The sequence below is a fragment of the Gopherus evgoodei genome, chromosome 1 (assembly GCF_007399415.2).
Source record: "Gopherus evgoodei ecotype Sinaloan lineage chromosome 1, rGopEvg1_v1.p, whole genome shotgun sequence".
Classification (NCBI taxonomy): Eukaryota; Metazoa; Chordata; order Testudines; family Testudinidae; genus Gopherus; species Gopherus evgoodei.
In genome coordinates, this window is record NC_044322.1 from 246705588 (window position 1) to 246728998 (window position 23411).

A 23411-nucleotide genomic window follows, 5' to 3' on the forward strand; every position below is an offset into this window, starting at 1 on the left:
GGGATGTACTGACTTCTTGCGATCAAGACAACTGGATGTTGTCTCAGTGACTTCTCTTCCTTCCTCTTACCCTTTGCAAAAGTGAGCTTAGCGCTCAGGAAATGTCCTTTAATCTTGCTCTGAGAAGGCCATGCCCTACAGGTAATTTAGTTTCTTTAGCTCAAGGCTTTCAAAAGTGACTAGAGATGTTTGGGTACCCAATCTGTGTTTCAGAAAGAGCTGAGCACCCACACTCAGAAAATCAGGACCCTTAAGATGTCTCAAATTGGGCACCCCAAAACTACAGCAACCAAAAACTGAAGCACCCAAAATTACCAGTCATTCTGAAAATTTTGACCCATAATTTCTTGGATGAGACTGAGAATAAACATGCCAAATAGAGACAGGTGCTGTGGCAACTTCTGTGATGTAGAAATTTATCCAGAGACCAGCCAACTCATTTCATGTACACAAGCCACAGAACAATCATCAGATGGTAATGACTTCTGGTTACCATCATACTGGACTACATTTGAACAAGCAACCCAGAGATCAAAGATTCCCATTAGCAAGCCCTGAGCTTTCCAGTCCTCATGAAACAACTTTTTAATTAAATGAAGAATACTTATTGGATCACATGAGAAAACACACGCTGAGACAAGAAGCATTTCTGTCAGTCACATCTCACCTTTTCTTTGCATATGGCATCCTTTTGTAGTTTAATTTCTAATCAAAAGAAATTAGGAGGACATTTTGTTGCCCTAAGAAATCAGGAGCAGAGGGTAAAAATTGCCAGAGCCAAGCATAATGTAGACCAGAGTAGAGCAAGTCTTCCCAGACAGCTTAGGGCATGGCTACACTTGCAGATGTAGAGCACTGTGAGTTAAAGCCGCCTTCGTAGAGCGCAGTAGGGAAAGCGCTGCAATCTGTCCACACTGATAGCTTCAAGTGCACTGGCGTGGCCACATTTGTGGAACTTGCAGTGGCATTCGGAGTGGTGCATTATGGGCAGCTATCTCAGCATGCAAGTGACTGCAACGTGTTTTTCAAATAGGGTGGAGTGGAGTGCGACAGAGAGTGTGCTGTATATATGTGGTGGGAGAGAGTGGGTTTTTGGGGTGCTGAGTGTGTCAGCATGCTGTCTTGTAAGTTCAGACCCTCTTCCTCCCCTGGCCTCTCTCTCTTTCACTCAGAGCAAACAGTAAATGTTTGCTTTTTCTCGGACCTGAAAAGCAGCCAGCTTCTCCGAAACAGAGCTTTGACAGGGCTTTTCCACATTTCTGAAGCTGATTTCACAACAATGACAAGAGTGGCCACTTGAATGAAGGGGATTATGGGACGTTTCCGGAGGCTGATCACAGCGCAGTAACGCAACATCTCATTCACACTGGCGCTGCGGCACTCCAGCGGGGGTGCAGTAAACGTTAGTCCACTTGCCAAGATGGAGTACCAGCAGTGCTGTAGCTGCAGAGTCAGAGCGTTCTACATGCCTTGCCAGTGTGGATGAGGAGTGAGCTAGGGCGCCCGAGGCTGCTTTATTGCACTGTAACTCGCAAGTGTAGCCTAGGCCTTAGTCAATGAATCTACAGTCCAAACTGATTGAAGGTCAGAGTGTGAACGTGAAGCCAAGTTAGCTGTACAGCCACTGCTGCTACTTAACTGATAATTATTTAATAGGTTAAAAACAAGTCACCACAATCCCAGCCATCTGAACCCCCGCTCCTCTCCAGCAGTTCAGCCATCTCTGAAACTGGTCCTTTTAAAATGAATGTTTAGAGAGCAATGTACTCTCCCTAATCCCCAAAGACAGCTTCCCTATTGGTCTTAAACACACATGCAACATGCTAGGGACATTAAATATTTAAAGTCAGAATATTTAAAGAAAAGAAGACTTCTACTGAGATCCTCGGTCTCTTTTGTTAACATGTTTGTAAAATATAAACCAGAGTGCGCACGTCTCCTGCGAAGGTATGTAATTAGGGGAAACTTTCCCCTCAAATCCCAAGCACAAGTATTTACTCTTGGCCAGCCATTCCACAGGCTGCATTGGAGGAGTCAGAGTTATGACCTCAGCCCACCCTTCCATGCCAACCTGCAGAGCTAGACAGACTCAGAGAGGGGTGTACATTGCATCTTGTAAGGGTGTGCCACAGTTGGAAGGCGTGATTGTGGCTCCTGTAGGTATATCTGGACTAGTTTTGATCTAGCTATACAAAAGCTAGCCTGAGTAACAACAATGTAGTCACAGCAGCAGTGGCTATGACATGGCCGAGATGTACCCAGGGTTTGGGGTGGGATTGTACTCTGGAGGATAGACTGTACTGCCAACCGTGCTGCAACAGCTAACATATTATTGTTACTCAAGCTAGCTTTCATCCAGCTAGATCAAAGTTAGCTTGGGTGTGCCTACATTTGCTGCAACCACACATCAGGACTGCAGTGAAGACATATAAAAGTGTGGCATAGCAAATGTGCTCTGTGAAAGGCTTTCAGGCAATGTGAGTCACAATGCCTTTTGGAGCACGTGATGGGGCTATAAAACTGCATACCACTCCCAATGCAAAGCTGGATCTTCAAGGAAGAATTGAGTCCTTTGTCTCCAGAAATGCCAACTGTGGGTGTAGCCAGAACTAGTTCAAGGTTCTGTTTTTAAACCTTGGTGCGTCCCCTAAATCACCATTAAGAGTTTTGCCAGTCTGGAGAGAGAACATCAATGTGGTGCTTGTCATTGTATTTATTCCAACTATAAAAGGGTGCTCTGGTAAGTCATGAAAGCACAAAAATATTGTAATGATGGCAAACATGGTATGCACACATACACTGCCTGAGCACAATCACATATATTCCAATATTCCTTAGTGCTTTCCATGCACTAAAGACCTAATCCTTCAAGATCTTTGCATGCAGAACTCCCATTAAATTTCAATAGGCGATGTTTGTATGTATGTGGGGAAGCTTAATACTTTGGATTCAAACCTAAACCAGAGAAGGAGGGGGGGTAAGAATAATGCTTGAAGGCAATGCTCATCAGGGGTTATTTTTAAATATATATGTTTAAGTATCTGATTTTGTAAATGAGTAATGAGGGTATGAAGTCCTTACTCACTGGGCAAAGGGATTAGGTGAAGTCTCCAAAACCTCTCCTTTTAATTTCTTTTCTAAAGATATGGTTTATAGCTAGTAAATCAGTTTGCAAAGCAGGATTTGCAGGTTTAATCATGGAAATCTCAACACCCAGACAAGCAAGGGCTTGACAATGCATCATTTGCACCCTAATTTTGTCAGGTTGTGTGATGTTTTCACACACAGATTTCTTAAAACAACCCCCTCCCCCAAAATAACTTCAGAAAATACATTTGCTGACACAGGTTCTTTTTGCTGGAGATTATGCATGTCACAGATTAAAAGATACCCTCAACAGCAGAGACACTTTCTGATGCACAAAAGGCACCCAGCTCTCACTGAAAGTTAATGAGAGCACAACATTAGAAGCCGGTTCTCAATTGCCCCACGGGCAGGTGGCAAAGGTCACTTTGAGGTAGCATCTTGATTTACAAGCATGGTTCAGCTCCATCTCCATTACTCACTTTATGTCTGTACAGCAGCATTAAGATGCAAAGTGCTGTATAAGTGCTAAGTATCTGACTGATCACCTGTTACTAGAAACTGAATGAATCCATCATATAGAAAGAAATATGCTTTCAATTATCCTGGAAAATAGCAAACTTCTCAGCCAAGAAGGCAGGGCCAGCGGATTCAACTGAAGGTCAGCTCAAGAGTTCCAGTTACATCTTCATTCTGATACAGAGGCAAAGCTGAAAGCAGACAGTCAATGAACCAAAGCTTGGTATTATACTGAGCAACTCAAAGTGCTGAATCAATCAGCAGACTAGGAGTCTGTTTATTCTTATTTTCTGACTTTGTTAATTTTCTCTTACCTGAAAGTCAGAAGCCCAAGTGCCTCCAAAGGGTTAGAAAAGCTCCATTCCCGCAACACTGTGTACATTTCTGATATGCTCTTTCGATCCCAACTGGGGGCACTGCCCAGTACCAAAGAAAGGGAACAGTTTTCATTATTGCAGTAGGAACGATAAAACCATAAAAATCTTCTCTCTTGCTCTAACAACCTGGAAGAGAAGATTAGAAATTCAGTTCGAAATTAAAACCACCTAGAGCCTTGTGTAGCAGCAAACTATTGTAAAGAGAGGGCACTGCTTTCTAGCTACTTGTTCTCCTTGGGATTGGATATCATTTTCTGTGCATCAGCTCTTATGAAGAAGTGATATTTATAATCTGGATCTGTCAGCCTTGGGACATATAAAGACGAACTCTCAAAAGAGATGCACATACAAATATTTCACTTTGCCAAGCTTGCGTGCTCTCTCTTTCTCTCTAGTTTTTTTTTCAGTGTGTGCAGTTCTGGGCAGAGAAATTACTGTCGTATCCACTGCCTATTCTATAGCATCTCTAATTAACTGTGGTTACAACTACTGATTATAACACAGCTAGTCAGCTTTCACTCCCTCGCTCCCAACCACTGATCAACTCAGGTGAAAGCATTCATATACAGTCTAGGATATGAGACTTAGAAAACATGTGGCCTTTTTACTCTCTCCCTCCCTCTCTCTCACACACACATGATTGTTCTTGGTCCTTGCATAGGGTGTGCAAAGAGGATAGGTAGGAAGAAAGCTCCTTTCACTTTCCAAGCCTCTTTCAAAGAACCAGTCTCGCCTGCTGTGCATCATTTTACTCATCTGCAGAATGGGTGTAGTGCCACCTACCTCACAGAGAGGGGCAAATGTCATATTAATGAAATGCCTTGGCATCCTCCAATATTGTAAAATTCAGTAAGCCCATGAAAAGAACCCCAGGTTAATGTGTACCGTATGTCCTTCAATGCATCAACAATTCATACGCCTTTTTTTGGTCCATAAAACAAATAGCCTACTTAAATCTTAGGGTTCAGTATCATCACAAACAAAAACTTAATCAAGATAAAATTGCTAATGTAAACAGGCAATCCTCGTTTAAACTCAAGCTCTAAAAACAAGCTTGAAAAATGTACAATAAATCACAAATAGACAATATTCATAATTAATATTATAAATATCACTAAGGCTCTGAAAGAACATAGGAGGTGAAACACTAGATCAGATCCATGATTTCATCTATCTTGTCCAGCATCCCATCTTGGACAGTAACCAGCATCAGAGGTATCAGAGGAAGGTTCAAAAATCTCTGCTGTAGGTAGTAATGGGATAACCTGCCTTCAGGGAAATTTTCTCCTAACTCCTAATAGTTGGAAGTTGAATCAAGCCCTGAAACACGAATGCTTGCATCCATTTCTAAACACTTCCCCCCATGATTTCCTATAACAACTTTTTATTAGCCAAACAAATAGCTTATCCCTTTCTGAATCCTGCTAAGTTTTTGGCTTTGGTAATATCTCATAGCAATGAGTTCCACAGGTTAATTGTGCATTATGGGAAAAAAGATTTCCTTCAGTCAGTTTTGAATTTGCCAGGCATTTGGAATACTTGTTGACAGTAAAAACAATAAACATGGGGTTTAGTGTTGCAAGGAAAGACAATTTGCTTTCCTTACCTCAGAGGGGTATGAGGAGAATAAGTTCATAATTGTGTGAGCTGCTCAGATACTATAGTGACAGGGGCCGCATAAGAGACATTCTACCTACTGTCATTTTTTACTAGTAGTAGTTTTAAGCAAATTATTATAATAAATAAAGTATATTTTAAGCTTCAGATACAGGTAGTGGCAGCATGATCCATGATCTCCTTAGTGTAGCTCAACAATTCACAGAGTGCTCACAATAATAGCAGCCAGCAATCCTTGTGTTTATGTGCAGAGTGTGTGAGTGCCACACACTGCAGAGGAGATAAAGCTTTAGCTTTTTGATGGCCTGTCATGCGTTCCTTTATGCTACGACTGCATTCAGTGAGACAGTGCAACTAGAGGATACCTCTTGCATGCTGACTTCAATAGATTTTCTAGTTTCCCAACAGTATCTCCTGAACATGACAGTCTGTTCAGATTAAATCATCTAAAGCTTAAAAATGGCTAGATAAAAGACCAATGATTTCTCGTATCTACCCCATTGCTCTTCAGTGACAGGGCAGTCTTCTCTTTCCTATCTTGTTTTGCTGAGTTACTGTCTTGTTTGATGGCTGCCTTTAAAGATTTGATCGGGGTAAAGGTTTTAGGTTTATCTGCCATAATAAAAGTTTATGTCTGAAAAGATGTTCAGTCTAGGTGACAATAACACTTTACGCATATATAGCATCCGAGGATTGTTGTGTTGACAAGGAGATTTTCTGGGCCCAACAAGAGATAAGATGTTAACCAACCCTTCTTCACTATTACAACATTAAGCAGTTAAGCGTGGTTTGGCTTACTCTGATTGCAACAACCACTGTAAAAAAAAAAACTTTGAACTTTTATTAATGGAACTGAAAAAGAAAAAATGTTAAAGCTTTTAAAACTAAGAAAAAATTAGTACAGGTATTAAAAAATATACAAATGAAGCTATAAGGTGTGTGTGTGTGTGTGTGTGTGTGTGTGTGTGTGTGTGTGTGTGTGTGTGTGTGTGTGTGTGTGTGTGAGAGAGAGAGAGAAAGAAATGGAGAAGTGGACCATTTAAAATGAGCCTTCTGATTCAGTGTCTCGTCATGAGTGTTCATGATCTCAGGTATAAATCTTATCAAAAGAATGTCCCCTTCAGAAGTTACCAATCCTGAGCACCTTACTGAAATAGTTCTGGTTCTGTACTAACTTGGAAGTAATGATTGCCTACTGAAGCACCAATGTCACTTCTCACAGCAACTACGTTTTCCTTAAAAGATTCTCATCCAAGTACTGACCAGCGCCAGTCTTGCTTAACAGCCCTCAGCGGTTGAAAGTAGAGAAACTTAAATCACACCCTGTCTCTTTAGAGGTGAGAAAAGACAGTAACATTGAATATACTAGCAGTTTATTGTAGCCAACAGAAATGTATAACTCAATAAATATCTTTTTCCCAAACAAATAAAATTAGTAAAGAAACCTTTCTCCTTTACATGTGTATAACAAAAAATTATTAATCAGAAGTTTAAAAAAGAGACTTTATATGTATTTATTACATTACTATGACATCTTTAGCCTGTGGGGAAGGATTAATGAACAAGTGTTAGTGACTTGTATAATGCAAGCATTGATACCACTAACCCCACTGTGGTTCTCACTATAATTGTTATTTTAGACAGTACATAATGCTACTTGATAATATAACCTACATATGCCTAGGATTACCAATCTGCCTGAGTAGATGATACAACATGTTTTGTTTTACTTATTCTTTATACGCCTGCTGTGAAAGCTAACTTCTGCATAATTGTTTCTTTGTTTACTGAGGAACATGATACAGATTTCCTTTCTAATGCTTGTATGCCACTTGGTGAGTACGATGGCCTAATAGTATGGTTTATCATTATTATTTACTAGTGTTGGTTTTTATCCAGCCCAATTTTTAAAATTGCTAATACCATTATTATTGGAAATTATATAACTTGAGACAAATGTTTGTGCTTCAAATCAGCAGTTTGCTCCTAGGGCCAAGAAAACCAGAAAAGATAAAAGAATAGCGACAAAGTGTTCTAAGCTATAGAAAGGCATTGTCACCTTCAGGGGGCTTGTTTTAGCTTCATTGCCACCTTTTCCTCTCGTCTAGAAGTATTACTTCATCAAATAAATGAAATCAGGCTATATAGGTGGGAAATTTAGCTTTTCAAGAATTGAACACATTTAAGAGTGATAGACGGTGTTATGCACAGCATGCCAGATGTAAGCAGGAAGGCTTAGGTGCACTTACAGCAAGAGAGAATGTTTCTGTGAAAGTCTTGCTATATGCTTCAAGCACTCTTTAGCTGGCTCTTCAAGGTCATCTCTTTTCTCTTCAGGGTCAGGTTTAATAAACTCCAAATTAGTATCTGGAAAGTCAACCTATTAAAAAAAAAAGATGTCTTGCATATAAATTTGTATAAAAGGTTTCTCAGATATCTGCATGTCCTAAATATGTAGAGACAATGTGAACAATAAGGGGGAAAGGGAGACAGAATAATTGCAAAGGGGTGTTTATTATATGAATGAATTTTACTTAAAACTATTGGGTGACAATCCTGGCCTCATTTCAGTTAATGAGAGTTTTGCCTTTAAATTTAATGGGGCCAGGATTTTACCCAGTGTATCTGAGCCTCATTAGGTCTGCATGGGACTTCAGGTTAAAGACTTCTCCCTCCCTGTTTTTAACTAGAGATGGGCCTGAGCTGCAAAGTTTCAATCCAGATCTGCACTTCTCCAGAATAGTGTGGGGGAGCAGGGGTTCAGAGTCCGCATATTGATTTGGATTATAAGAGACAGGGATCAAACTGCAAGGTTCAGATCTGGATATTAATTTCCCCAGAGTTGGGAGGAGGGAAGGAGACAGGCATTGGCACAGGCCCATTTTTAGTTTCATCAAGTTATGAGGAAAAACTCAAAAATGGGTTTTTTTTTTTGAGGATCTATTCAATTTGAATCAACAGCCTCCCCAAGTTTTGATATGTACCTGAAGTTCTTGGTTTTGCAATAGTAGGCTGGAAAATTCAGTAGAGCAGGCTGTTTATGGTAATTCCTTGTTTCTGATTGGCCTGTTAAGGGATCAAGGATAGCCTCTCATGATTTTTCTTCACTTTTAACTTCCAGCTCAGTCTGGGAAGTTTCATTAAATAACGTAATAAAATGGGAGGAAAGCTGCTAACCAAACTTTTTCAAAACTCAAAAGTGTTTTGGATTTGGGTGGCAGGTTAGATAAAAATTCCGTTTTTTAATCCAGTTCAATTTGTGTATCATAGAAATTACATCATAATGTATGAAAAGACATTCACAGCAGGACAAGAAAAGCAGTCTCTCTAACCAATATATGTGCACACACTCATTCTCACAAACTATTAACAAAAAAACACCACCAATAAATGAGCTCTCAGAATACAGTACTCCTAGGAACTACAGCACACACCAGTCACATCAAAAGAGCTATTTTTTAAGGCAGTATGTTCAGTGTCTCCTACTGTCATATTTACAGGCATAATTGAGTATGGGAAGGGAGTGGGAGTTTCTTCTCTGCTGTTTCTTAGAGCAGAGAGACAGATTTTAAATTAGCAGCCCTCTACTGCCTCACCTTCCATTTATTATTAATACAGAGAAAGCTATTTTAAGGAGCTGTCTTTGACTGTATTATTCCAACTAGAAACTCTTGTTCTTACTTATTAAAAAATAGGGCATTTTTAGGCCAGCCTCATCTACTCACATTACTTGCCTTTGTGTTTCATTTGCTAATAACGATCATTTGGTTTTTGAATATGAAAAGCAATTGGTTGTGCCTTTAAAATTACCAGTTCAATCTGTGAACAGGACAACACTGGGGACAGACAAAATGTCTTTTCAATATTTGAAGGCCATATACCGCCCTTGCTCTACACGCAGAGCTCACAGTGACATCAGTGGCAGCCTGGCATTTGGTCATGGATTAAGAGCGGTATAAATACAGATGCAATTTGTAGCTCCTTCCCCACAGACCTTTCTGCAGACTCAGTTAATTGTTAGTTGCCTGCGATGCATATAAAGATAAGTAATTCAGTGGTACACGGTATACAAGTGGGACAGAAATGCAGCTGTGAGAAGGGTACCAGGTCAGCAATTTGTGTCAAGGAACATGGAAGAAAAAGTAATCTTCTCAGTGCCTAACCCCCACAGCCTGTATCTGATTTAGCGAGTACGGTGTATAATTGCTGTTATGTAGAATTTTACTCTCCCACAATTAGAAAGGCTGATAGCGTACAAGCAGAGGTCTCTTATGACTTTTAAACTGTGGGATCAGGAAGAACCATGTAATCAATCATTTACTGTAAGTTGTTTGATGATAAGTCCTTGCTTTGCTTTCTCGAAAAGCAATCTTTACCTGCAGTGTCACTAGCGCTGGCAGACTAGTGTCACAAATGCCCGGAGCTATCATGGTTGTTGGAGGCTCACTGTATAATGCCATGCTAAGCAGCACGGTTCCATGAATGAACTTTCTGCAAATATCAACATACGTAGACATAATATCGGATCAGTACAGGAGATAAACCAGACAAGCTTGATTGAAATTATAACAGAAACATTGAAATCAATGACTCAGGGAATAAGTATCTACATGGGTAACAAATATTTAATAATGTGCTCTCCAATCTATCAGAAAAGAGTATAACAAAATCCAACAACTGGAAGTTCAAACCAGATAAATTCAGACGGGAAATAAAGCATACATTTTTAATAGTGAGAGTAATTAAACACTGGAACAATTCACCAAGAGTCATAGCGGATTCTCCATCACTGACAATTTTTAAAACATGGTATGCTCTCTAGGAATTACTTTGGGGAAGTTTTATGATACATGTTACACAGGAGGCCAGACTAGACCATCACAATGGTCTTTTCTGGGCTTGGATTCTATGACTCTACGAATGGAACAGGCCACAAACCCTAGGCTGGTAATTCAAATCTGGCCTAGGTCAGTAATGTCTGAAAGTTGCTGCCCTCAGTAGCCTATACAAGACAAGTTTGGTAAATTGTCAGTCCTGGTCCACTGGTTGAGGCAATACAGAAGACTCCAGTTCAGTTCTGTGCTCCAACACAGACTTCTTGTTTGATCTTGGGTAGTCACAGTCTCTTTGTGCTTCAGTTCCCCATCTGTAAAAAGGGGCTAATGCTACTTCCCTACCTTACAGAGATGTTGGGAGAATAACTACTCTGAGGTGCACAGATGCTATGGTAAGGGGGGCATATAGGTATCTAAGATGGATAGAAAATATCCACCACAACTGGCCATAGTTATGCACCCTTGTTGTATGATGAGGCCCTGAAACACAACTCTTGTGTCAGAGGCCCAGCCTGAAGCCTGAACCAAAGTACTTCTAGGCATTGCTAAGCAAAACCTGGGCTGTAAACCAGAGGCAGACCTCACTCACAGAAGTGGTGAGAAGAGGAACTTGTGCCAAGATGACATCAGGACACTTCACAGCCATAACAAGGAACAGGCAGGTGCATCTTAAAGACAGGACAGCATGATGGATAGATCTGTTTGCCAGGAACAACATGATGAAAGGGGAGACAGCACCCTAATGAGCCAAGTGGCTGTACCTCAATACGTTAGCAGGGATGAGTAATCTGTCCTGTAACTGTATAAAAGTAGGTCCCAGAGTGCGCATCTTTATCCAGTCGAGGGGGCAGTGGAGTGTCCTGCTACTGACTGAGCTGTGTCCATTGCCAGGGGGCACATATTCGTAGTACGTCCTGTAGAGTCTATAGGAAACTATTAATGTGCTTTGTTTGACAATAAACCTGGCTCGGGTTCCTTTGTACCTTACTAGAGTCTGTGGTCTTTTGGGGTTTCTCTCGGGGTTTGCTGTGTCAGCTATCTGCGCAGAGCCGGGGCAGCACACAGAGGGAACATGCACGCAGCCAACTGTTATCATCATCGAACAAGAGCAGAGCACCACACCGGTAGCTACTGACAACAACTTTATTTAGTAGTATCAGTCTGGAGGACTGAAGGGGCAAGAGGACTGAAGCACCCATAGAAATGATCCCTCTAGGAGGAAGGAGATAGTGCAAGCTTCCCCACTCAATTTGTTCAGTGGATAAAGAGAAGATTATGGCCTCTAGCACCTGTCTGAGCACTACATTCACAAACAAAAGTCCGATCAGAAACATGCACGCACACTGTCTTCGGGTAAGAAAATTCCAGGTCAATATAATTCATTCAGTGGTGCCTGAATACATTTGGAAAGACATAGGTGCAAGTCCTAATCATAATTAATCCACTCACTTGAATTAAGCTTCTCGACTCTCTGAGCTAAGTGGTGAAAACGTTATCTAAAAGTTGTATCTGTTTTGCCTTTTAATTTACTCACATCTTAATGGCTGGTGGGGTTAAGATCAGAAATCACAAGTATGTATAAAAGGGCTTATTCAACATTTTTTTTCTACTCCTAAATAATTTTTATTTAGTGACAGGCAAATTTTTACTACTGTTAGCACTGCACAATCAATACAGCTGTGGGAGAATGAACTAAATTCCTTTCTGCCTACTAGAGCATCAACAAAATGGATAAATGAGTTCAGAACACAGAATCTACAGCAGTGATGAGGATATAAGAACACAGATGGGTTTTCTGATCCCGATGTGAGTTTGCAGCACTGACACAAAAGGAATATTTTGAATTGCAAACTGAACTAAATTGCTATAGAGTCATTGAGACAAGAAACATGGAAACCCTGCAATGTCATCTTTGCAGCCACCATTCAGAGTAAAAGCATAGTCTGTTTTTTCACTTCTGAAGATATTTGGTGATGGTAGTGCAAACACTATTTCACTGAGAGAGCAAAGTTCAGGAGGATCAGAGACAAATGATTTTCAAAAGTTTGTTTTGCAGCTGCAGGTGTATGGGGAACAAAGAATACTGACGTGAACAAGAAGATATTAGGGGGAAACTAGTTGTGAAATATGAAGCTGTTTACCTTTAGGCTACTAGTTTGAATTCAAACCAGATCAATAGTGACTGAAAGGTGTTTCCAGCTGATGTTTACTTGGGTGAACTTTATGAAATGAGTCACTGCTTTTCAGCTGTTTCTTTCACAGCAACTACCATAATCAGCATTAATTGTACTATTGTTAGCAGTCTTAGATGAGCAGCCAAGGGTTGAATGGACATGGAGGCCAAACTACCCTCATCCCCTTTTATTACCACTAATCATTTATACTTGCACTACAAATGTATGCAGTACTTTAAAAAATCCATAGAGCTGTGGTTCCTGACCTGGAAACCTTTGAGAGAGGTAAGACGAAGAATGGGGTAACTGTGAGGGCAATGGAAGGTGGGGCAACAAGGTAGGAAAACAAGGTCGGAAAGATTTGATAAAAACGTTTTTTAAGGAGCTATTTGAAGAATAAGTATGCAGGTGCCTGATGAATGAGAGCTAAGGGACTGTTTTAAATGCCGCAGGCAGTAGAGGAAACGAGCAGTAAGGAGAAAACTGAGCAACATGAAGATGAATAGGAGGAAGCAAGAGCAGAGTAAGTAGGGCAAGTTTATTCCTGGTGCTGAAGGAAGTGACTATAAACTTGAAGTTGTTGAAATAAGAAGCCAGGAAGCCAGCGAAGGGATAAAAGAAGGGGAGACTACAAAACATGACCAGCCCACAGAGAAGAAACATAATAGTTTTGATTTGGAGTGGCTGACTATGAGAAAGCAGGGGGGCATCCAGAAGGAGATTTCTGAGACACAGTGGAAGATCTGAGGACTTCAATAACTCGGACATAGGTTAGAGGTTTGTTATAGAAGTGGATGGGTGCGATTCTGTGGCCTGCATTGTGCAGGAGATCAGACTAGATGATCATAACGGTCCCTTCTGACCTTAAAGTCTATGAGTCTATGTGATATTGGAAAGAAGGCAGAGTTCAAGGTTAAACATCTAGGAATCACCTGTTTATAAGTGGCAGTTAAAACCATGGGAGTCAATAAAATCACCCAGAAAGAGTATGAAAGGAGAAGAGTGGATCAAGGAAAGAACACAGATGGGCCTGTGGAGCTAAGATTGAAATCTAAATCAGAACTTTCTGGCCCTGACCTATCTGTAGATCAAATGCTGAATTTTGCCAGATGTGGGTGCATGTATTGGGGAGAAGAATGGGAGATGAGAAAGGGTGATATGGTACCAAATGAGAAGCTAAAGAACTGGTCAGCAAGGTAGGAGAAACACAAAGCAGAATAACAGAAGCATAAAGTAAAGAAGAAGCAGAGGAGGAGATATTTTTGTTCTATCAGGAGATAGTGATTACCATATAGAGAGCAGCAAGACTGCTTGAATAGTGTAGAATTAGAAAAAAAGGAACCAGTTTATGTGGTTGGATAAATATGTAGTATTTATCACACACACACACACACACACACACACACACACACACTTAGTGACATAAACACACTGATTCAGTACAGTCAAATAAAGTAATACAGTAATTTGTGTCATTCATTCATTCCACACACACGAATGAATGAATGACACAAATTACTGTATTACTTTATTTGCTTGCACGGAATCAGTGTGTTTACATCACTAAGTCAAACTCTTTAAAGAAGGACAAGCCTACGGTCATGAGAGACACCCAGGGGAAGAGGGCTCCACAAGAATACAGAAACTACACATCATTTAAAGCCCAGTTTCCACTGGAGCCCCCACAGAATTATGGTGCACTTACATGGATTGCAGGTCTCTAGAACCAAGTCTGGAGACAGGATGGCAATAACTGGGCATTTCTTTTTGCATAGAAGAATGATGCAAATAGCAGGAAGAGCAGGTGGTATAGCATGATGGGATGATTCTGAAAAGGAAATGGCCAACAACTAGAGCATTGATAGCCAACAACTTCACTAACATTATCTATCTATTATCTCACTATCTGTATGAGAAAGTTCCTTTAACAATAAAATATGGATGGAAAGTGAACAAATTGCTATATATCTACTGCTATGTATTTATTTACACAGACCAATGACAAGTGAGAACACCCTCAACAAATTTCCTACTCTTGTTTATAACAGGAGTTGAAGTAAACTCCCAGGCTCATTACATTACAAGACAAGACAAAGGTTTAAGGACGGCTCAAGCTAAAATTAAGTTACAAGTTCAACCTTGTGCCCTGAAGTCACATGGGGGACTTCGCTCGCTGAGACCAGCAAAAGAAAATTATGTTGCCTGCTCTCTCTGATTTAGAAATACCACTTCAAAATAAGCTGTGTTGTTAGAAGCAGTGAACTCAGAGAAATGAGCACTGTGGGAGACATTACCTCTTCCAAATTGCCCAAAATGATGGATTTCTGATGTCTTCATTAGGTTTGGAACTCTCAACTATTTAGCCCAAGAGACTAACAGATTTTCCTGATGTGCAAGGAGAGTTGGCGCTGTCATTGCAAATACTTACTGAACAGCTTCTCGAGTTTAACGTGTTCCTGTTAAACTCCACCATCCAGGTCCCTTTTGGAAATTATATTCTATATATGGCCAATTGCCATATAAGGGCAAGCAGCATGAATATTAGGTTTATTGGTTAGAAAAGTCAAGGTCCATGATTAGCAGTTTTATTATTTTTATTTCCAGATGAAAACTATGTTAAAATGAAGTTAGTTTGAAAGGACATATCAATGATTAAAGATAAAATACATGGCAGAAATGTTGCAATTATCCCCAAACCATCTATTATAAACCCAAGCAATTCATAGTTGACTGTAAACTTAAAAAGAAGTCTAAACATGTTAAGGTATAGAAATACAGAATCAGGGCACCAAAACAACCTTAATTCTGCACTGTAGCATACTATGAAATGCTCATTAGAACTCTTTAATATATAGTCTCATTGCGTTCATGAGACACTCCCAGTAACCTGGGACAATGCATCACTGGTGTGTGTTTCTAAGTACTCATTTATACCACCATGATTCAAGAATTATTCCACTGAAATCATTAGAGTCGCTGTAGAGTCACATCAGTAAAGATGAGAATAGAATTTAGCCCATAGTTTATCACTACTCTTGCTTATCGTATGTCTATATTTCTGTATTACAGGACAGTTAACATTTTCTGCATAAAATTTGTGAACAAAAATTAAAGATTAAATGATCGATGTTTTGAATGGTGAAAAATAGAAAGGAGAAAAAGCTCCACATACTGCAATTATTGTCCCTTAATTTCCTGGACTGGAACCCTTCCGACTAGCCAGTCAGATTCCTTTGTCAGAATCGTGTGTCAAAGTGGCATAATTCCCCAAAATCTTATTCCTGTTACTCTGTAGATAGTTGACCTTTCAGAGACCGTATTTTATTCCAACTACAAAATATTCAGGTATGGCTCTAATGGAATAGTAAAGCAGACTGAGTGTTCAGATTTTTTAAAGTTTCACTTTTCTGACTGAATTTCAGGGGTGCTTTTGGTTTTAAATTGGACTATCAATTCAAATCATGGCAAGTAAGCAATTTTGTGGAGCTGTGGTTGGCTAGAGGAGGAAAAGCACCTATGCTTCTCTTATACTAGTAGTTTCTCCTAATAGTAAATAACATAGCTAAAGTATTCCTCCTCCTACACCTAGCTTTAATTTCTCCTTTGATGGGTCATCTGAGCTAGGATCTATGAAATACTGAAATAGCTGTAATGGCAAGTGTTCTTGTATTTCCTTTCTTATGTATACTGGTTATGTATAGGGCCCTACCAAATTCATGGTCCATTTTGGTCAATTTCATGGTCACAGGATTTTAAAAATAGTAAATTTTCTGATTTCAGCTATTTAAATCTGAAATTTCACGGTGTTGTAATTGTAGGGGTCCTGACCCAAAAAGGAGTTGTGGGGGAGTCGCAAGGTTATTGTGGGGGGATAAGAGGGGTTTACACTACTGCTCCCCTTACTTCTGCACTGCTGCTGGCGGGGTGATTTCTTCAGAGATGGGCAGCTGAACAGTGGCGACTGCTAGCCAGGCGCCCAGCTCTGAAGACAGAGCCACCACCAGCAGCAGCACAGAAGTAAGGATGTCATGGTATGGTATTGCCACCCTTACTTCTGTGCTGCTGCTGGTGAGGTGCTGCTTTCACAACTGGGCACCCAGCCAACAGCCGCTGCTTTCCGACCTCTCAGCTCTGAAGGCAGCGCAGCAGTAAGGTTGGAAATTGGGGTTTCTCAGGAACCCCAAATTGAGAAATGCTGGTCTCCCCTGTGAAATCTGTATAGTATAGGGTAAAAGCATACAAAAGGCCAGATTTCACGGGTGGGAGGGAGACCAGCATTCATGGTCTATGATGTGTTTTTCATGGCCATGAATTTGGTAGAGCCCTAGTTATGTAGCACCATGAAAGAATAAGGCCTATTTTTAATAGAGAAGTAAATTTTCAAAAGCACCCAAGTTACTTAGGGGCCTAGCATTCTTTTAAAGTCAATACGACTTAGTTTTTAAGAGCTAGATTCACATGGGAGACTTAGGTGTCTGCCACTTCAGCACCTAACTCCAACATTTAGGAGTCACTGGCACCACTGCTCAGCTGCTGCCTAACTCAGTTGGCATCTAAATTCGCCATGGTGCCTAAATTTCTGCTGCTGGGCACTCACAAAGCTACCTCAGTCCTGACACTGCCATGCTGCTCAGCTCTGAACTTAGACCTAAGTCCCTGGAGAAATCACAAGCTAGTTGTCCCCACACCCCCCATCTTGCCTGCAGAGCCTGATCTGGTAGGCGTGCTCAGAGCACCCCTAATCTACACAGCCAGGTCTCCCACCTCCTAGTAGAGCATCCTAACACCCAAGTGCTAGGGTATTTTGGGGTGGGTTGCACTTTGTATGAAATACTTATATATCATTGAGCCGGAGAGTGAAAATGACTCTGTAGCCCAGTGACTAAGGCATTTACCCAGAAGGTGGGGACTCTGGATTCAAATTCATGCTCTGAATCAGGCAGAGTGGACATCGGAACCATATCCTGAGTGAGTTCTCTAACCACTGGGTTATTGTGTATAAGGAGGAGTTCCACCTCTTTCTTCTCATTTTTTGTGAGAAACATCTGACCTGGATTAGGCACCGAGCTCCAGGAGAGGGTTCATGGCAGAGACTCGGGGCGATTTTCGCCTTCCTCTGCAGCATGGGTCACTTGCACTTTTTAAGTAGTGTAAATGGTGAATTCTCTGGAACTAGAGGTCTTTAAACCATGGTTTGAGGATGTCAGTAACTCAGCTAGAGATTAAGGGTCTATTATAGGAATGGGTGGGTGAGAGTCTGTGGCCTGCAATGTGCAGGAGGTCAGACAGATGATCATGATGGTCTCTTCTGGCTGTAAAGTCTATGAGTGTAAATATCATTAAAAATCTGGCCTTAGCCCAAGTCAAAGATAAAATACAACTTACTCATTTCTGAATATTTCACCCTAGGTCTTTATTTACACAGAGTTACAGAGGTATTCATAACTGACAAGCATCTTTAAAATAATGTTAAACTGAGTGTTGGGTAAAAAGGGAAAGTTAAAATGTGAGGGAAGTTTCTAAACTACAGGGAGGGAACAGAGAAACTGTTCACTGTAGTCCCATTGGCAGCACAATTCTGTGAAGAATGAGAAGTAAAATTCTGTGAAGAATGAGAAGTAAATGTGTGGAAAGGGTTAGGGGGCGAGGGAACAGGAAAGCATATCCAGAAAGAAAATAGTCTGAATGAGAGGGTAATTGAGTGAGGGATGGGGAAGGTAACAAGGCCCTTCAAAACGAGGGGAATTTTCTAGGGTAACCCGGTGGACAGTCAGAGAAGCCCATTCCAAAGGGGTTCGGAAAAATCAGGACTTGAAAGAGCTCTGTATGGAAAGGTGGAACAATTATTGAAAGTGACTGTTTCAGTCCTTATTGCAATAAAGTTCTGTTTAGCTGCTCAAATTAGTGCTCATTTGTTTGTATATTTCTTTCAGACCTCCCTTTCCTGCAGAGTATAGCACTTAATTAAAGAATACTATTAAAAAACCACTATCATACGAAAATGTACTTACTGTTTTTGATACAAGGGGGAACATGTCCAAGCCAGTATTTCTGTATTTTTAGACACACTGTTTACTCCAAATAGTTTTATTGTCAATATTGTTTCATTAGGAAGAGATTTTATTAGTACAGGAAAGTTGATTCTGAAAAAAAAATCACAATTTTAAGAAATCTAACATATTTTAACATTGTTATTTGCAGTTACTGCTTTTCAACTTTTATCGTATCCTACAACACACCTTACTTACTAAGCAATAAACTGCAAGGTAGCAATTCCATGGGGGGAAATGCAACTGACAGATCTATTATAAGCATTGCCCACAGTTAACCTTAGGTCACATTACATGAGAAAAGGCATATAAAATCTTGTCCATCCAAATGATCAAATACTAGAGAAGAGAAGGACAGGACTAGCTTGGTTGTTGCAAGCAAAGGCCATCCTGTTAATAAGAAAGTACATTAGAATAAACACTGAATGAAAGATGGATTATAAACTAGTGGTAATGGGCTAAATTCTCCCCTCAGACACATATGCACAAATCCTGTTGAAGTCAATTGGAGAGAGTGAGTGTGTGTGTCTCTTAGAATTTGTTAACTATGATACCATTCTCTAATTTATGCACGTATAATCAATGTAATTTTTTTTCAAACACAGTTTAAAGGCTGATGCACTTTTAAATCCAATGCATGTCAATTTTTCAAGAAAGTAAAGTTGTAGAAACTAGTGTCCATTTCAGGTTTGTATTGCCCAATAACAAGTAGATTGATCAATTAAATTAGTTATGTAGGTTTTATAAACTGGTTTACAATTTTAATTCGCCCAAATCCTAATAATTGAGATTTTTTTCCTACCTGTGTAAAAACATCTGAGTCATTAGTTCAGAGACCTACAAAGTATTACTTTATTTTGCCTGAAGTGAAAGTTCATATTCAAAAGCACATCTCTTATTTTCACTGAGAACATTCAGTGAAAAGCCAGATTTTGCTGACAGATATTGAGATAAATTACAATTTTCTTTGCAAACAAAATCAATATTAGGAATCCAGGGTTAAAAGAACTATTTTGCAGAGGTGATACAAACATTTTAGAAAATGAAGATCTGAACCTGCTTCAATATTAAAAACATAGGATATAAATCTAAATTAAACAGAGTGAAAATTTTCAGCATTCTAGATGGTTTAATGAAATGATGTAGTTGTAGGTGTTCTCAAAAATGTGTATTGTCATTCTGGAAACAAATCAAGGAAGCTCCACTGAAATAATTTAACAGTCTGGAAAATATTAGGATTAGAACTAGGAGGGGTTATGTGGAATTTAGGGTAAAATTCCACTGTCAGTTACATTGTTATAAATCTGGCATAACTTGACTGAAGGTATACTTGAACAATTTACCCTCTTCCCCGCACTCCTACAAAGCAAAACATCTATATTCCAGGAGTACTTGTGGCACCTTAGAGACTAACAAATTTATTTCAGCATAAGCTTTCATGGGCTACAGCTCACTTCTTCTATGCATCCGAAGAAGTGAGCTGTAGCCCATGAAAGCTTATACTGAAATAAATTTGTTAGTCTCTAAGGTGCCACAAGTACTCCTGTTCTTTTTGCAGATACAGACTAACATGGCTGCTACTCTTAAATCTATATTCCACTCATTCAGTTTAAAGAGCAGTCTCACTCCAAAGAAATTAAGATGCATCTCCTTGTCTCCCCAAATGTCCCTATTTACAGTTTTCAGACAATGACTGGTGCGCTAATTTTTGTTCTTTCTCCCAAAGCTCAGTGACTTTCAAAAAGTGATTGGGAAAGCTGTCTATTTCACACATCTCCAAATCAGTTATTTCCTGTCTTTTCATTTACAGCCCATCAATTCCATTCATCCTGAACAAAGTGACCCTAAAACATGGGTACTCAACCTTAAATATCTTAAAAGATCTGAATCAAGGGTCGGGGGGGGGGGGAAAGCCCTGCACTTTATTATACAGGAGATAAATGATTACTCATAAACTGGACAAACATCTTTCCTAATGCCAGGAAGCCTCATTAATCTTGTAACCAAGTGGAAAAAATATCCCTCATATTACAAGATACAGATTCTCTACTTCTCTTTTACTAGAGGCTTCACTTGGACTTGTCATGACAAAATACATAGCACTACTAAAAGTAGGCTCTATTAAGCTATATTAAGTGCAGACTTTAAAAATGGCTAGATCATCATGAGACTGAAGCCATAGGTCAAATCCAAGACCTTATTGCCTATCAAGAAAATTTGCAGTGATATAGGGTGCTTACAGAACATAGGAGATAACTGTTTTATAAATATTCTGTGTACCTCAGTTTACCTGCTTGATGATATTCTGTCTGATGATGTGGATTAAATAAAAGGGGACTATTAAGAACAACAAATAGGAAACAAACAGGTCAGAGATAAAACACCTCTGCATAAACAAGTTCCAGGGTGTTAAGAGAACAATGGTTGGGCTATTAATTAAGAAGATGCTATTTCCAGACTCCATGCAAATTATACAGCTGGTTTGCCAAGGTTCAGAGTCTGAGATCACTGGGACACTGAATAGTTAAAAACTTCCTCTCTAGAGAGGGAGCAGGAATTCAGTTATCAGCCACGGCTTGAGGGGATGCTCAGAGGAAGCAATACACAGGCTCTATGGGATGGGCCTGTGTTAATGAGGCTTGCCCAAGCTGCCAGGGGAATAAGTCAAGACTGTAGGACTTCTGTTGTTTTAACTCTATTCTCTGATTGCAGTGTACCTTTGGGTGAATAAACAATTCCTTTTCTTTTGAAGAAGCTGTTTGGGTCACTTCAGTCAGCTGTTTGTCACAGCCTTCTGGAGAAAAGTCTCTTGCAGATGCCAACTGCAGTTGGGCCTGTTGTGTTAACACAGTCAGGAAAGGGGGGTGGTGGAGTTCTGCAATCCAGAGATCCAGTCTAAGAGTGGTTGAACTGCAGGGCTCTACCCTTGAGAGAGATAAAGAAAGCAAAGTCTGTCACCTGAGAGGTGCACTTGAGAGGGACTGTAAAAGGGCCCAAGTCACAGCTTGCCTTGTAACCATGACATGCTGCAACCTTCAACTGCTAGTAATTTGAAAGAAGTTCAGCTCTGACTATTTGAGGTCATAGCTCAAACTTTAGAAGGTATAGGCCAAATGCAAAGCCTTATTTTAGACCTAGGAGGAAATGTGACATTTGACATTACTTTCAATTCAGACTGTCTAGGAGTAGATTGCATCTTGTTGTTCATGTAAGCAGAGTCAGGATGAGCTCTACCCTGACATCTGGTGGTGAATTATGGGGAGTGTGGAAAGGAATCCCAGGTATTTGAATTGGCACACCCACCCCAGCTAGCATAGACCCACGGCAGCCTGGATGATTATTTTGAGAGCTCTGGGATCCCCAATTTCTTTGTTATTGAGGCAGGAGGAAAAAAAAAGTGCTGTCACCCTAATTATGTGAATGAGGAACTATGAGACTGCTTTATGACAGAAATAACTCAACCTAAATTAAATAGTACTTGCTAGACAAGGGACATGGGTTCCAAAACCCAGTGAATAGAGAGAGGTTGAGGACTGGTGTGTGTACCTGATGGTATGGGCCCTTTTTGAGGGTGTGGAACACCAACTGCACATCCTCCTCTCTCCACTGTTAAAGAGTAGAGCTAATTTTGATTCCATTAGGAGTCCATCTAGAGACTGCTGAACTGAATTCATGTTGGGCCAATGGTGCACCAGCACCAGGGCTCCCCTACTAAGAGCTGAAATCACTAAAAGAGCTGAGCTGAGATCACTGAGTGCTGTGTTAACTAGTGGGGGAGCCTGAAGACCTATCACTAAGCGGCTGGCAGAGCGAAGCAGTTTACAGCATGTTGGAGCAGCCCATGGAACAGTGAGTGGAGTAGAGCAGTTTGCAGGGATGGCTGGAGTGGCTCACGGGTTGGCTGGAGGAGCAGCACAGCTGGTGTAGTGGAGCTGGTCGTGGTGAAGGCTGCAGCAGAACTCCACAGAGAGGTGGAGCAGTTGGCCCTGGCCCACGTAAGGTGCCCCTTAACACCCTGTGGGGGCTTCCCCTCCCCCCATTTCCACCCAGGTTGGGGGAGGAGGGGGACTCTGCAGATAAACTTTTGAACTCTGGGGTGGCACTGACCAGAGACTTTCGGGTTGTTGGACTTTGAGGTGATTGGACTTAAGACCTTAAGGGAGAAAGGACATTGCCAGACGTACTTGGAGGTGGGTTTTGTGCTTATGGTTTGTATTATAATCCTGTTTGTGGTATTTCTCCAATGTGATGCCACATTGTTTCCCTCCTTTATTAAAAGGATTTTGCTACACTCAGACTCCGTGCTTGCGAGTGGGGAAGTATTGTCTCCTAGAGGCACCCAGGGTGAGTAGTAGGTAAGTGTCCCCGGTCACTGGGTGGGGGTTTGAGCCGGTTATGCATTGTGTTATTGAAACAGAACCCCTGGATACCGAACCCGGCCCTTGTTGCAGCCAACTCAGAGGGGCAGAAGGGTTACATTCATATACCTAAACCACCATACAACAGATCAACTGTGCAAGCAGCTCACAAGGCCCTATGAAGAATTTACAATCCAAGGCCTTAGATCCTGACTTCAGTGGGTTCCATTTACATTATGAGGTTGCAGAATCACGGCCCAAGCCCAGTCTAGGGCTATATAGGCCCAGAATGACTTTCCCTGTAATAGTTGCTCTCGCTGTGTTTCGTCTGTGCTCTCAGTGATCATCTGGGTGGCACTCAGGAACATGTAGAAAGAAGATCTCTGAGTCAAATGGA

The 23411-nt window shown here is 40.7% G+C and overlaps 1 protein-coding gene across 4 annotated transcripts in view; it reads right to left on the reverse strand.

Moving 5' to 3' along the window:
- Positions 1–23411, reverse strand: part of PIK3C2G (phosphatidylinositol-4-phosphate 3-kinase catalytic subunit type 2 gamma) — a 335543-nt gene that overhangs the window by 211988 nt on the left and 100144 nt on the right. For 3 of the 4 annotated variants that reach the window (XR_003997645.1, XM_030541971.1, XM_030541952.1), the window contains exons 13-17: positions 18618–18749; positions 14312–14434; positions 9974–10088; positions 7847–7977; positions 3918–4106 (exon numbers count right to left, since the gene is read on the reverse strand). Coding sequence is in view for 3 of the 4 variants with exons in the window: in XM_030541971.1 (XP_030397831.1) it covers positions 3918–4106; positions 7847–7977; positions 9974–10088; positions 14312–14434; positions 18618–18749 (690 nt within the window). In the remaining variant the exon portion in view is untranslated. The remainder of the gene's footprint in view (positions 1–3917; positions 4107–7846; positions 7978–9973; positions 10089–14311; positions 14435–18617; positions 18750–23411) is intronic. The other variant, XM_030541961.1, reaches the window with a different exon arrangement.